Source organism: Vanessa cardui, chromosome 20 (assembly GCF_905220365.1).
Source record: "Vanessa cardui chromosome 20, ilVanCard2.1, whole genome shotgun sequence".
Taxonomy (NCBI): Eukaryota; Metazoa; Arthropoda; class Insecta; order Lepidoptera; family Nymphalidae; genus Vanessa; species Vanessa cardui.
This window is the reverse complement of record NC_061142.1, coordinates 8,087,810-8,104,533: the sequence shown is the minus strand read 5'-3', so window position 1 is coordinate 8,104,533 and position 16,724 is coordinate 8,087,810. Positions and strand designations below refer to the sequence as shown.

Below are 16,724 nucleotides of genomic sequence, written 5' to 3'. Positions count from 1 at the left end.
TCCGTTAAAGACTAAAATAAAACTATATTTAAATGATTAAACCAGTTGGGCCTAATTATAAAACTCACATAAGCCGTGATGGTAGTCACTTACACTTAAGTTACACCCATTCTTATTTATAAACCATATGATAACATTTATTGTATAGTTAAATATAATGTAAAAACCATTTCTCACGCTAAGTCACATCTCTGTATCACCGAGGATTCCACTTTAAATAATGAAATCATTATAATATATGCTTAACTATTCACTAATATAAATCTATAAAATTCATCAAAAAACGTCAACATTGGCTATTTCGTACTAAATGTCATCAGCATTGTGCTCATCAAACGCGATGGCTGTAAGGTAACTATGAGAAATAGTGTGGAATCCTTTTGGATTACGATTATTATCGACCCTGCATTCATTCGAGTGATTTCTAAGGGAGAGAAATATCTCAACTACGTAATATATTTCAAACACCACTTCTATTGGAATGTTTGTGTGAAGTTGCGAATAATACGGACCTTTGGACCTTTACTGAGAATTTTTACGGGACAGATATTGAAACGCTTTCAACGACAGAATTCAATCCTCGCACAATCTTCCAACGGAAAGAAGAAATCACTCATGCGCAATCAAACTTTCAATATAATCTTAAACTAATTTTACATCGTCGAAGGCGGTCAACAGCTCGCTCGTGCTCTGCAATATTTCAGAGTCAGGCCAGAAGTCCGTCGTAGTCAGCGGTACGTTGGAGTCGAGCAGCATATCGTTGGACTGAAGCATGAACCCGGGACTCGACTGCATCTTGGTCGTGAGGTACGGGTCGTAGCCTTGCATCACACCGGTGGGCGACAGGAGTCTGTTGTTAGGACTGTACATTTGGTAACTTCCGGTCGGCGAAAGGGATTGGGGAGTGGAATATGGACTCAGGACACGGTCTTTTGGAGCTGGGCTGATAGCGGGACTGTAGTTCGGAGTGTTTGGACTGGCGGGTAAAGAATACATGGGGCTTCCAACGTTCAGAGTCAGGGGCGACATTGGACTCACGTTCGAACATATAATTTGGCCATTGGTCATTGGCATCATGGGTTTCGGCGTCGATTGTATGATGTTGATGACGGGAATAGGAATATTTCTATTGACGGAATTCAGTTGTGGTACTTTCTGGGAATTCATAATGAGGTGATAGTTTGGTGTCTGTTGATTTATCTGCTTTGCCTGTGGATGTATGTCCTGTAACACACAGAGAATTTATTATTACTTAAATGTAAGAATAATTTCGTATTGAAAGGAAATAAAGAGTAGCGGTAAATGGTGCATATTGACATATCCCCCAACAAATACTACCGAGTATGTTTTTATAGTATTAGCTTTTAACTTGAATTTAAGCCAAGTGTGACGAAATAATCATTTATTTACAATTTACATATTTATGTCGTACTAGTTTTTTTTTTCTTAATATTTACTTGTTCTTAACCACGATAACCGTATTTTTCTTATATGTTTGCATATCTGAACATTGCATTATTTCTACTAACTATATGTCTTATACTTTTGTCGAAATAATTGATCAGAGATAATTAAACTATGTTCATTAATTTGACTGAAATACTTTTAATATTTAATTGATTGTAAGGTTGATTCATTATCAACTTATATATAACTATACAAAAGCTAAACATAACTGTGATATTCCGACCTAAAATGAACGTTTCTTTTTTCTATCATTTGTCTCCTACAGCAGGAAACCTAACGTATTACACAAAGGCTGATTTGACCGCGGGTTATCTTTATATTCGCTTCGTGATTTGTTATCTTCCTATTTACTACGGTCGGGATTCTTTCGGATGTCCTACATTATCTGAAGCGTGATAGAATTTTTTTCCAAAAAAAAAAAACAATTGAGATTGTGTTTATCACGCATAACTTTAAGATTACTTTGTAATTATATTATAGCTTGAACGTTTTAAATGATAACCAATAATATTTGTGGTATCAGCTCTAGCTAGATCAGTGTGACTGTATTGCATTAGTGAATCTATATACGATACTAGTAAATGCAGTTATTAGTCACAGAATAACAACAAGGGAAGAAATACAACAGTATTGTTTATTTTCTAATCGTGTGTTTACAAAGACTGAAAGCATAAAGCATAATGAACTATTTGTGAGACTGAACGTACGTTTATGCCAAAGCTGAATTAGATCAAGGCCTATATACTAGTACAACAAAATTTAAGGGTCGCGAAAACTATGCTAATGAATTTTCAAATTCAATTAAATTATCCGTAAATTGTAATTATATTTTAAGCTTTTTGATGATACAAATAATTCATATGAGTATTTAAAATTGTGTGAGATGTTATAACTTATTTATTTCATTGAATCTATAATGTTTGCGATCTTTCACGACAAAACCAATGAATCGAATTTGATGAAATTTGGTGTGAAGGAAACCTGAACTCCAAGAAAGAAGATGGGCTACTTTTTTGCCTATCACATGATAACCAACCCCTAAAACGCGAGCGAAACCGCGGGCGAGAACTAGTTTAATATAAGTTGGAATGTCAGAAAAATTTAATATTTTTATCGTAACCGACAGCCTGTCGGAAAAGGCCTGAGGGCGAAATCCAACATAAAACCAGTTCAACATCTATGCGTTGCACTGCATGTGTAAGAAAGCTTATTTAATCTGTGTTAACGTCAAAAGCCTCGTAAAACTACTTGTATTCTTCTAATCGAATTCCGTTCGACGGACCATTAACCTTTGAAAATAGATATATTATAAAATTTGTACCGGAGTGTTATCGCTGTTTGTTTAATATATATTCGAAGCGGAAATATTCACAAAAAGGTTAAATGGCAAGAAATAATTACAGTTTATATCAGTAGAGTTATTGCTTAAGTAACTATTACTTTTAAAAACTAAATCTTGTTTTAATTAGCATTGAATTTATAATTTTCAATTAATTTTAAATACTAGTACAACCTCTTGGAACATCTACGTGTCTGCCAACATCTACGTGTAAGAAGCTCACGCATATTGAAACTATTATTTTTATTTTATAACAGTACTAACTATAATTGTATAGTTAGTACTGTTATAAAATAAAAATTTAGCACAATAATCTGCCACTCTTACGATATTACTATTTAGTAAATCTTGAAATCGGTGGTAGGGTTTATCGCGCATGGGTGGATTACCACCCATTCATTAGATAATCTACCGTCAAACAGCAAAACCAGCAATATACAAAATTGTATCGGTTTTGCCTAGCAAGCTAGTCACAACTTACTTATAACCACGAGTACTCAACATCGCCAATTTCTAAGCAGTGGTCATATAACATCAATTGCCTTATTTACTGTCATCAAAGATGAGATGTTTTTTAGTAATAATCAAAAACAAATAAAGAGTACGATAAGTTTGAAGGTTTTAATATCCTTTTACTCTACAAATTCGAGATCTACACTCGGTTATAATCCGTCAACTATATATGTTTTTGTTTTTTCGTTATATAATTATAAATTTTGCATTATTAATAATGATTTACGGCACCACGTATTTACTACATTCTGAAGTAGGTAAAGTTATTTAATCTGTCATTTAATTAGAGCAATAACTATATATTTATCGCGTTATTGATTATTAATAACATTTCCTTAGTTTACCGATAGCTGTTAATCTGTACGATAGCATTATCTAAGTTATGTTCGTAAAGTATATTACCATATTATACCAGGTTTATAATAATCTTATTAATAGTACCGTCTTGAAGAAGTCTATAAGTTTATCGATAAATAATAAATGACGTAACGTTTTTTGTTGTGTCTAACTGAAAAAATTACAAAACCAATGTAGATATTACTTATAGCAAAATATATAGCGCGTTTTGAGAATAGTATAATATAATTATAATTACTTTTATACATATATATTAAAAAAATATTTTAAGTGTCATAAAAAGTTATGTTTTTATTAAAATAACCGTTTAGTATTGTAATAATATTTTAATTTTTTAAATATATATTTGATTAAAAATGATGTTTCGTCTTTGTGTACGTAAATTCAATCAAAGCTAATACCCGCTCGGGAGGGATGGGAAGTGGGGGGTAAATAAAATCAATGTGCACATTTCACCTGCTCTCATTTCTTTTAATATCGTCAATTTCATCAGGCCTCGTGATAATATATTTTGTTCCAAGAAAAATATATAATATATTTTTCTAATACATACATCATCCACTTACGACTAAAAAAAATTTTTTTAATAACAACAATGACAAGAGTTATATCTCTACATAGAAATTTACGTCTTTTTAATATATTATCTGTATATATTACATAGTACAGCTCTATGACATCTATCGAGCCTTCCTTTATCTTATTCGAGTATTTCGTAGCTGCTTAAACATCCATCTTAATAATAAAATACAAAAAAAAAATCGACGCAGTTAACTATTTAACGATAAATAATAAATACTAAAACATTATTTAATCGCTACGAATACATATCGTTTATAAAATGAACAAAAGTCAACAACACAACTATACCGCTCACCTAAATTGTACTTTGTATGGTTTGGCAGTGTCATCTGTTAAATAACTAGCAAATCGTGTCCACAGACTGCCTTACAACTACACTTCCTAATATAAACTCTGATAAAATTTAAATAACGACGGGCACGCTATGATATTTTGAACCGCCTCTAGCAGTCTTATCTAATTTTATATAAAAATCAACAGAATTTTTTCTAACTACTCGTAACTTAACTACAACGAATAAATAGAGGGGTGACCTTCGAAAATAGGTTATCAATAAAAAATCTATTAAATTATTGACTCTTAGAACATAAGACAGAGTGCGCGGCAGAGCTCTCACGCGAGAGTCGACTTAGTACACCTAGAATATTTCACCATAACCACATCGATATGCGCACTTCAAACTTAGCACTAAAATAAAACTAAAACGATTGCTTAGGATTTATTGCGTAGCATCGGGTGTGGTCTACGCTGAACAATTAAAAAGTCTATTTCGCATGCCTCCTCGAGGCGTGTACGAGATCGCAAGCCAGCGAAAGATTTACTAATCTAAATAGTCCTTGTCGGGTGCCATTGCACCGTTCAAATACCTAAACCTCCACAAACTTTAACTTGGTGTTTGATATTTATTGTCGTATGATCATTTCGTTTACGGACGTGGCTTAGATACTGAAACTGTATAAACAGTAGTAATATCACAAGTATTGACGGCACGGTTAAGTAATAATTCGTATTCGATGCAGAATATCGCTGTATGGAGGGTCCGGACAACTATCGACCGATCACTGGACGCGCATTATCACAGTTTTTATCTGAGGACAGTCTCAGCTGTCTCAGGCTTTCGCTTTTTGGCGCGGCCTGCATTGCACCATGCAAATGTAGCCGGCGTCCACGTCACAGCCGCTCACCAAGAGGTTCATGAGGACGCTCGAGGACGGCGACCTCGCAGCAGGTGCTGGTGAGGGACTGCGCTTCACACGTTTAGCAGTGGGCTCCTCTTCCTGCTTTAGGACTCGTTTTACACCCGTATCCCACGTCGATATGCTTTTGCTTGGAATTAGACCTAAAAATAAATCATTTGTTAAAAAAACAAATCATAATCTTATACATTCATTTACGTACGGTGACTAAACGATACGGTACCTTGGTCTGAGTAAATATTTGTAATGAGATCCTGCGGTTGTGGGCCCGTAGGAGGCGCGGCGAGTAGGCGCTGTAGAGCTGGTGCCGAAGTCTGAGCCTCCGACGGCTGTGGTCGCGCTTGGCTAACGTTATCGGGGAGAGCGCCCCACATGACGGCTGGCGCCAGGAGCGGAAGCTCGTCAGTTGTGGGGATAAATGGCGAATGTCCATCATCGATGTCATTGTCTGATCTATTGTTATCGAAAGCATCCAATGACAGTTCCGTCAGAAGTGACGACTGCTCACAAGATGATTCAGTTTCCTAAAAATCATTTATTTATTAGCATATTTTTTTATCTTTGAATACAATCGTATTTATAATTTCACTTTTAACACAAACCTGTGGTTCAGGTGAAGACAGTAAAGAGTCACCGATTAGAGAGTCTACGGGTGATCCATTAGCCAAATCATCACCGAGTAAACTGCAGTAGTTGTCGCTCAATATGAATTCGTCAAACATATCAAAGGGACTATTCTCCAGGGGGATACAAGCATCACCGGCTGTGGGTGCCAAATGAGTCAGATCTTCCGGCTCGTCTTTAAGCACTGAAAAACATGAACGAAATGTTGCAAGGAATTTCTTTTAAGATTATTAGTTCAACATAATATTCTAAAAGCAAGCAACGGGTACCTAAGCTTTTGCTGTTCAAGTGCCACTCACTTGTAAGTCCCTCCTCTTGAGAGAACATGAGAAATCCTTTGTTCATTTCTTTCTTTCTTGGTGCAAATATAAGTTCTGTAACGGGTATAGGTCTCTCCTCTTCTGGGAGAATAGTGGCCACAATCGCTCCGTTAGCGGGTTCAGTGGGAACACAGATTTGTTGCGGAGCTGGTGCTGGCACTGTCGGAGCCACCACCGGCTTCAAGTCTGCATGCTGCACCTGGTGTGCAGCAAACACCTCATCTTTGCACTCGATACCGCTGTGGACAAATCACGTACAAAATAGCAAAAAAAGTCAACATTATTAAAAAAAAAAACATGGTCTACAGTTCTAGCGTTGTTTAAAATCAATAAATCGTTAGAAAACAGATAGGTGTTTACAGTGTTAATTGATTTAGTAAAGAAACGAGTGCTAATAGATAAACACAAGTATCATCCTAGCACCGTACAATGTGTCGCGATGTTGAACGTATGTGGAACCGAGTAATGAGCCAACAATACTTCAAGGCCGATGCTTAAACGAGTGATACATCTAGAATAGAGCAGAGTAGGACCAATACACTTTTGTCAGGTAACTCGTTAGCTCATTTATATAATTACAAGTTTATTATCTTTAATTCTCTTTGATAAATATATATGATACTACCTATATGATAAATAGGTAGCAAAGTGAATCAAGGCGCGAGAAATGGAGTGAAATCGTTACGCGAAAACAGCAATAAACTGATCTGATTACCTAATGTAGTAGTTTCAGCGTAGCTACGAAGTTATCGCTCACCTATTGAAAATGATCTTGGAAAATAAATTATATATCATAGTCAGGAAAAATACAAAATAATTTGAACAGTGAATCACTAAAACGCGATAACGGTCGACACTACTATAATCACGAGATTGTAACAACTTCAATATTGAAGTAACAATAAAAAAGTTTAATAACGTGTTGACTGCGGCGCTGCTGGCACTAATTTGAATAAACCTAAACGAATCAATAAATACGCCATTAAAACATATGCTATCTTTACAGCTCTAACTACCAAAGTACGGGATTAATTAATAAATGTCAAGTGACTAAGATAACCTAAGAATTGTTCCTCAGGGATATATTTGCGTCAATGATTTCACGTCAAAACTTCGATCTACTAACTATTATGATAAGAACGTTGTTGACAGTTAAGTAAAGTTCAAGTTTTCATTAACCTAATAGATTAAACTGTATGCTGCGTTAACGGAATTATTTATTTCCTTCATTATATAAATAATGTTGCTTAACTGTATTAATCTTAAGTTGAAATATAATTATACAAAAATAGAATTATGTAATTTATGATTTAAAAATAATATTTAGCGTACAATTTCTTAATACTGATTAATCTTTTGTGATGCTAATTTTAAACACAATAAAGTATCTTTTTAATTTACGCACAAATATAATGCATGCCGGAAGATAAGCAAGTCTTGGCAGATTGAAATTAATTGTCGTGACGTAACAGCATAAGAAATGTTGCCAAAAAGCCGATTCATCCTGGGCCAGACATAAATCGTAAGAGGGTGTGTTTTGTTCGGTGCATTTACGCTACTTTCGAAAGTGAATTTGCTAGAGAAAGACGGCTGAATGGGATGCTGTCACGTTGAAGAGAGATGTAGGGATGGTAGTAAGTTCGGCCTTGCTAACGACCTTGCCCGCTCACCCCCTGCCTAAATCCCCCATGTTTTCTTTGAGTCGGCCATTCACTAGGCTGCTAGTGAAACCGAATGCGCACGCAGAAATCCACGCGGTGTGGCCCGTATCGATTGCCGACTAGATTACGATCCGACGTTCTGTCTACCCGGTCTATATAAAAAATATTGCTTAGTCTGCTTATGAGATTATTTTAAAAATAGAACCGATAGTTATCCCTTAAGCTGCTTACATAATATTTCGTAAACCAGTGTTCTATTTTTAATTGTTTTTTTTTTTTAAGAATAATAGAAATTATTGGTTTACGTGTTAAAGAAAATAAAATGTTATTATTGTTAGAAAAAAAAGCGATACAAAAACTATTTAGTCGGCAGCGAAGCAGCTGTTTTGTCCGTGACCTTGGCCGTGATACCGTTGAACGAGAAACGCGATTCAACAATTATATTGCCATGGACAAGGGCGTTCGTTTTGGGCATCTCATACGATCAAAATTTATAACCGACAATCGCAGCTCACTATGTAATAAATAAAACAGGTTTTAATTATAATTTAATGTTTGACGTGAGAATATTATGACTATTAAAATATAATGCAGTATAATAAACCATTTCGTTTTGTAATCTTGTCGTTGATCTAAGTTAAAATTTTTAAACGGAATTTACAATTTATTGTCATGCATTTTAATAAGACGCCTAGTGACTTAAACTGACCGCAATCATTATTGAAAATTTGAGGAAAATATTTATACAAAAAAATATAATTTCGAGTGTTTTTTTTTTATTACAAAAATACGTATGTATCTATCTAACAAAATAAAGACTATTTACAGGGAAGCAAATGGTACTGAACTGTTTTGTTTTTACCTTTTTTTAAATCTAAATGCTAATAACGCTTCAGAAGTTCTAAATATAAAGTATAACGATAATTTTAGTACATTCAACGTGTGAGTATCTTAATAAGCATTAATGCCACACTAACAAGGTATCAAGTATAAAACGCCAGACGATTTTCTATCACGATAAATATTTACGCATTAGTTTCAAGGCCGCACTGATAAGAATCCCTATTATAACCGTAAAGACGATAATAGGCAGATAGTAAGTACAGGCAGTAGTATTGTCGGAAGGACACGTTTGATCGATGAAAGTAAACATTTAGCAGGTGCAATTGAATGAAGGCGACGATAAGGTATCAGTGGTGAGTGTGGAAAATTTTGGCATCTGAACAACAAATCTACAGAGGGTGAAATTGTAAAACAACATCAATTTACAAAGTATAAAAAAATTTACGATTCTAATTGATCGTATTTTAGCGTATACGGCTAGTTTCCACGATTCAAACAATGATTCAATTTCAATACGAATATCTCATCGGTCTGCCAATGGCGTGCCGGTGAGATCGGCGCGGGAGTCAAGGCCGGACCGGTGGCGCGTTACATAACGAGCCGCCTGAGGACAGCGGGGGACGAGTTCGCTAATTTTAGCATATCTCAAAAACAAGACGCAACACAACCATAAGCGCAGTCTAAAGAGACGCTCCATCAATGTAACTGGTTTCGATTTCTGAGCCGGAAAATGATAACATCGATTGAGATAAGCCCCTACTTGTTATAACATTATTATGACAAACGATTACGATTATGTATCCGAGTTATTCTCTTATAATATCCACAACTAATCGTCGATTACAACGTAAATTGAATATTACGATAAATAAAATTTACTTAACCACGTTTTGAATATTTATGGGAAATTGTGTTAATATTCCACAAATATCTAAATTGGACACGAAGTGAATATAAATGGGCCGAAGACGATAACAATGCACTTTTATTAGCCGACTACCGTCCTTACATAATTTATTATGATGCAGTTATTAGCACTTTTAGCGGCACAAACACGGTATCACTATTCACTGACACAAATATTCCACTGATTCTTACCATTGTGCGGAAAGCCAACGTTTGGACGAGTGATAAAAAAAGTTTGTGTGGAGAAGTTTCGTGCGGAGGTTACGAAGTGAACAGCTGATCGAGAACGTGAGTTTCGGTAGGTGGGCGGCAGGGTGTACGCATGGGGTGTACGCTTGCTGTGAAGTCCGTGGCGCGAATGATACGCGCGGCGATTGGCGGCGACGGCGCACTCGAGAGACTCGTGACGCGACCAACCTAAACACACACTGCACAGTCAGGCGACGTAACCTGATGATAAATATTCGAGGGTTGCCGCTTCGTTCATTCGACAGCCACGCGGTGAGATAACAGAGTTCGCGTACCACCGGTGATCTACTGATCACGGTCAAGTTAACTCCACATCATTTTTCAATGAGTGATTCTCACACGTTTTTATGGCACTACAATAATTGTTGACTCTGATAAGGCTGCAATTATTGTCTGTAACGACCTCGATAATATATTATATTATGTTATTGTTTACATAACACTCCGCGTTGACAACAGACGATTTGTATTATTTTAAAGTATATCGAAGCATTTAAGTAATAAGTTATTTTGGCGACAGCTATTTCCGAAAAGGTTATTGACCCGCGAACTATATGCAACTCGTGGAACTACATACTCCCAAAATAAATTCAAAAGAAAAAAATTGGCGTATGTAGATATTTTCTTTAACATAATGTATTCTTTGATAACAATTAAATGTTGTAATAATTTTCTAAATAATTATTTATAAACTGATATACATATTACATGAATTGAATTATTGGTTACATTGCAAAATTTTAGTACAATCATATTGATCATTGTTCTAAATCTTGTTTATCATGATAATTCAGCAAATATATTTTCGTAACAACACAATTTTACCTTTATATGAGTCACTGAAGTTATCTAGTGTAACATCGTTTAATCACTCAAAATACACTATCACATACGGGAAAACTGTTATGTGCCTAACGATAAAAATATTAATAAAGTATAACAATATTGAGAATTGAATGTGATCATGATATCGTTATTATTTCTTCGATTGTGGAACGAAGCAGGAAGACCTTCATCAATCCATCATAAATCTGTTATACGATACTGTTGGATGAAGGAGCGTTGTTCCACAATTTAGCCGCGTAATATGATACGGCGCGCTAATGGACCAGTACTTACCTTCGTTTATGCACAGAAAATCTAGACTTGTGAGCGTGATTTATACCAAGTATTACGAGACACTAATCGTAGAAAGCACGGAAAGGGGAAATTAAAACTAACAGTAGCTTAGGATACTGTTTAAAAAATTAATGAAACTTTGACTCCGAATAAATATTTCGTCCAACTTGTTAAGTGTCCGATAGGTTACTACGCAGAGTGATCCTTAGGCCGCAGGCATGGGAGCTTTTCTATTGCACAATCCGATGAAAAGTATCTGATGCAACATTTGAAATCCTTATTCATGTTAAAAAAATATTTTTGTAAAGGATTTTCTTAACTGAATGAGACTATTTGATCATATTTTAAACAATTTAATTTGGGTAGATTGTAATACGACACATATCCTGTTAAGCCTGCAGTTATATCTTAAGCAAGACTATTTATCACAACAAGATTTAATTAAATGTTTTATCAGCAGCGACAAGGATTGCTTCTTAACAATTCAGAGATCGTTGCATAATACAAGATTCACTTCGCGAACTGCGAACCCATTATGCCATTAGGGCCCGCGGGTCCGTACGTTGACCCTAGCTCCATCCCCATTTTCGACCTGCTTCGAACTGACTACGTGACTTTAACAACGTCGAACAATCTTGAATTACATCACCTGAATATAGTAATGTCGTCATAGTGTTTTAGCGAGACTGTGGTCCGATTAACGTGCTCAATATAATATCAGTAGATGACTCAAAATTCCTACTGTAGCGAACATTCATGCATGTAAACTTCGATTGAAATTATGAAATACTTTCATAATTTATGGTAAACAGTATTTTCACCATGTTATTTCTATTTTACAATTACCAATTTCTTGGAAACAAAAATTGACATGACCTCAATAAATGCAACAACAGCAAAAAGAAAGCTAATACTTATAACAGTTTTGCATGATATAAAATTTATTACATTACTTTTTTCATAGTCCTATTATAAAAGTTGAAAGATGGTGTCTGTTATTTTTACAGATAATTAAGATTATGACATAAGTAAATAGCTGTGCATTTTATTTATTAAAGAGAACGAGAATGTGCTCCAAGTATGTGCCTAATTTTATGTATATTCATTAAATAACAGAAATCATAAACTAAACTTACAAAGTCTAATAAAAATCTACTAAATGCCAATCTTTTAATATATTTAAAGAATCAAAGAGATACATCCATCATCACTCAATAGACGACTTTCAATTAAGATATATTGAGTTTGATTAGATATGACGTGTCATTGTTGTTTCTAGTTTATAACACTGAAGAAAAAAATGGCCGTCGGTTTAAAAGCAAACAGAGTTTACGTGACCGTCCACACGAACTAACCTGTTTATTGAGTTACACAGAAATCAAAAAGTTTATTTTACTTATGACTCGAGCGTCTGAAAAATAATCGATAACAGCGATACTGGATCGTGCGCTGGATTCGAATGTCACGTGACGATCTTGCAACGGTACTTTGCAATGTACAGTCAGAGTAAGAAAACCTTCGTCTTTCAATTCATTCCTTTATCAAGTCTTTAACACTTAGTAATAGTAAAAACACAAAACAAAGAAACACTTCGTTCCACAATCGAAGAAATAATAACGATATCATGATCACATTCAATTCTCAATATTGTTATACTTTAGTACCTTTTGAATCTAAACATGAAATCATTGCGACGCAATATGTCATTCTCGATAGGTAAAGCAGATTATCGCTCGTGCTAAGCACACGAAAATAGATCTTAAGGTGACAAACCTTTTCTTACCCCGACTGTACATAAGGAACATTTAACGCACGGCAGTCAAACTGTAGGCGACGTTAATTGGTAGTCGCGTCGTATAGATATAAAATCTTTGTCTCTTAGTATAAAATATATCGACGAAGCTAACGAGCACCTAAGATTTATGATTGATAAAAACCTATTCAGTCCTTTATAATGTGTTATTATTTTATATACGCTGTAAACTATTTTAACGACTTAATACATGCCGTGTTTTAACAACTCAATTGCATTCTACATGAAAATCCTTCGTTAAATAATGCTATGAAATTACCTAATACATCACTCGCTTAAATATACTTAAATGTTGATAAAGTATTACATCATACTATCGACTGATAAAGCCGGAGTCAATGAACTCGTTACAACAAATAGGTATTTAAAAGTCTACGTTCGTAGCTAAATTATATTTTATTAATAACGTGTTTCAAAATGAAAAACATCACGCCACTACAGCATGTGATGGTTTTTTTAAAATATGAATGCTATTTGTACATAATTTTTTATGTATATATAGAGTAAACATTTCTTTTTTTGTGTTCAATATTGGTACCTAATTCTTGATTACAAAATCGTGAGGCTAAGGATCTACTTATTTCCAACGCTATTATTTATTCTATTAAAAGCGATTTTCTAGTTTTATCGATTTAAAGGATGTCTTTAGGACCTTACATTGCTACTGATTACTACTCATAAGTTGACATTTTAGCTGTTTAAGTATGTACTACATATTATATAAATCTAAACATCTTGCAACGGACTGACCGCTTATTACAAGATTAGAATTTTAAAAATAATATATAGCATAACTCTGCGATCCAGGAGGACGACGCCAAAGAAATATATAGAAAAAAAAAAACAAAAATAAATGAAAATCTTTAAAACTATCCAAAATTCAATAAATAGCATAACGACTTACGCTGTTCATTGACAAAAAAGAGTAATTTCAAACGTATGACTTACAACTAGAAAATAGAACGAATTCACGTGTTCTATAAATGTATTCAGAGAGTGTACGAAAACGCTGTTTTCACAGTTCACAAAACTTATATACCGCATAAGTGCTACGTACTGTTTTAGGTCAAACGAAAGAAAATTACTACGTATAACAAAAACCGAATCCGATCGACTTCCCGATCCGAGAGCAAGATCGTTTCCATAATCAGTTTTCAAGGTCTCGAGAGACACAAGTGGATATCTAACATCGTAATAGGCTCGAATGACGACCGCTGACCCTCTTCCCTTCAAACACCAATTCGAATATATCATTCAATAAATAACAATCAGAGTTACAGTAACAAAATTGTTTGATGTTTTAAATTATGATATGCATGCATAAAATTTAAAATACAACGTGCACTTTGTTTAATAAAAACAGAAGACTCGCAGAGTGCTGATTTTTAAGAATAGTTTCAGAGGTACCGCTCTCGCCGCAATCGGGACAATAACCGGAGTACACCCACGCCACCCATTCAGTTTAAAACGAAAACTGCAATGTTCTACTTGGAGTAGGTAGTAGGAAGGAGGGGTGAACGACCGAGGGGGGAGGTTGCAGTGCACTCCGCTTGCATAAACCCGACCGACGATTCCGGTGTAGACGAGCAAGAATTTCGCTTTCATTACGTATTTCAACTGTTATGGCCAAGTTTTAAATTATTTAAAAGCTACAGGTAAAACTTTGTATGAATAAGTTCACATGAAATATTGTTACGTTTACTTTTGTTATGAGATACATAATGCATATTATAATGAAGCAATCTGTGTAATGGTATGAGCTGTTACGAAACTAAATATGTGCATACATTTTCTTCTTCTCTACGTCATAATTAATAGAGAAGTAGCAAATAATAGTAGTAAATTAAAAACGTGTATCAACCGTAAAAGATATATACGTCATATAATACTTTTATGTGACTACAGCAAATTAGTTTATATATTACAATGGAATATTATGTCTGTTACAATTATGCATTGTAACAGACATAATATTTGAAGCATAGTTTAATTTATCGTTCAAAGAACCGTAGAAAATACAAACACAAGCAGCTAGTCTGTCTTTGAAATCACAGCTTAACGTACAACTAAACTAAGAATAATGAAATGGAACGAAGAAATTTATTTCTTGAGCAATGAATACTGATTACTGGTTCGAGAGTGTGGTGACCTCTATTGTTTTATTTAAATCTAGATATTATACCATTGATTACTTTTATTACTTGGAAGTAATTAGTAGTGACGGATTAGGAACATGCCGCTTTACGTTCAAATTTTCAGTCAGTTGTTTTTTTTGGTGGTTCAAATATTCTTTTAAGATGATATAATACGAGAAGCAAATTTATATTAATGTTTTCAAAGCATCTTAGTTTTTCTTTTGTTGATTATAACATAGCTAATTAACTTCAGAAAGCTCTTTTAATTACAACACCCAAGCTAGCATCTTATATTTTTAGTAAAAAGTTATTTCTTTTTAATTTTAAAACTTGTACCCTATTAGTCAATTTCAGTAATGTTTTAAATGAGACAAAGGTGTCACATTGACAATTTAAGAAACACTGAAACAAGAAAAAACTTAACACCAAAATGAAAGAATCACTAGGCAATATATTTACATACGCATAGACGCAAACATGCATACATTCTTAAAAAAAAATTCCGAACTCCTTGGGTATAATTGTAAATTTCAAAAATCGAATACGTTAACTACTCCACAAACATTCTGAAACGTTGATCAACATAATTAAATATTAAACGCTGATTGGTCGCCCTAATGTGTCCAAAGATTAAAGTCAAATTAATTCGACTTTAATTAGTTTCAGAAGCTGTTGGTTCAAACTTAGTACAACTAAAACCATCGAATATGTTTTCAAATTACATAAAATTCATTTAACGTACCGTTCTATAACTATGTATATAAAATTTGTTGTTCTTGTATTACAGCATCGTATAATTCTTACAAAAAATGTAAGCACATAAAGTTAATGCCATCAGACGTATATGGGTACCTATTTAATAAATCGGTTAGTTTTATCGATTCTTGATTAAACAGTCACATTTTATCATTGTGATCGACCCAGACGATCCAGTTCTAATAATAGTCGAAGCGAGTGGCCGGTAGCCTTTCGAATGCAACACACGAGTATACGTACATACACTAGTATGTAATTGCATTGACCTACATATGTGAAAATAAACGATATATGTATCGCACGATTTCTTGCAGGTGGTACCCAATATCTTGTCAACGGAAGGGTCACGGGCGTTGCATATCCGGATAATAGAGATTAATTATTTTATCAGTATGTGATATTTAACATTTTACTTGACCCGGTTTTTAATAAATTAATCGATACACTTGACAAATATGTATTATGCAAGTTACATATGTCAATCATGTTGGATTTAACTAAAGATCAGATGTAATTGTAACGTCAGATATATGAGTATCATACATCTGAATACAAGTTTAACAGTTACCGCCCACGGCTTCAGACGCATTTTGTAATATTAGTTTGGACTAGTTATAAGAAATATGTGAACTTTAAAATCACTTGTATTTTTCTTTGCCTTAGTCGAATAAAAAGAGAACTGAAGCAACAACAATTGCCTGTAAATTTCCCACTGCTGGACTTAGGCCTCCTCTCCGCCTTTTCTTCACCGCCGAGCACGAGATGAATTATAAACACAAATTAAGCACATGAATATTTAGCAGTACTTGCCTGGGTTTGAACCTGCAATCAACTGTTAAGATGC

The 16,724-nt window shown here is 34.4% G+C and overlaps 1 protein-coding gene across 3 annotated transcripts in view; it reads right to left on the bottom strand.

The window, feature by feature from the left end:
• The window catches only part of LOC124538218 (hypoxia-inducible factor 1-alpha-like), a 92,077-nt gene continuing 75,353 nt past the window's right edge, over nucleotides 1-16,724 (bottom strand). For 2 of the 3 annotated variants that reach the window (XM_047115200.1, XM_047115198.1), the window contains exons 8-12: nucleotides 6,348-6,637; nucleotides 6,057-6,262; nucleotides 5,678-5,978; nucleotides 5,443-5,597; nucleotides 1-1,224 (exon numbers count right to left, since the gene is read on the bottom strand). In XM_047115200.1, coding sequence (XP_046971156.1) covers nucleotides 643-1,224; nucleotides 5,443-5,597; nucleotides 5,678-5,978; nucleotides 6,057-6,262; nucleotides 6,348-6,637 — 1,534 coding nt within the window. In that variant the 3' untranslated portion in view covers nucleotides 1-642. The remainder of the gene's footprint in view (nucleotides 1,225-5,442; nucleotides 5,598-5,677; nucleotides 5,979-6,056; nucleotides 6,263-6,347; nucleotides 6,638-16,724) is intronic. The other variant, XM_047115199.1, reaches the window with a different exon arrangement.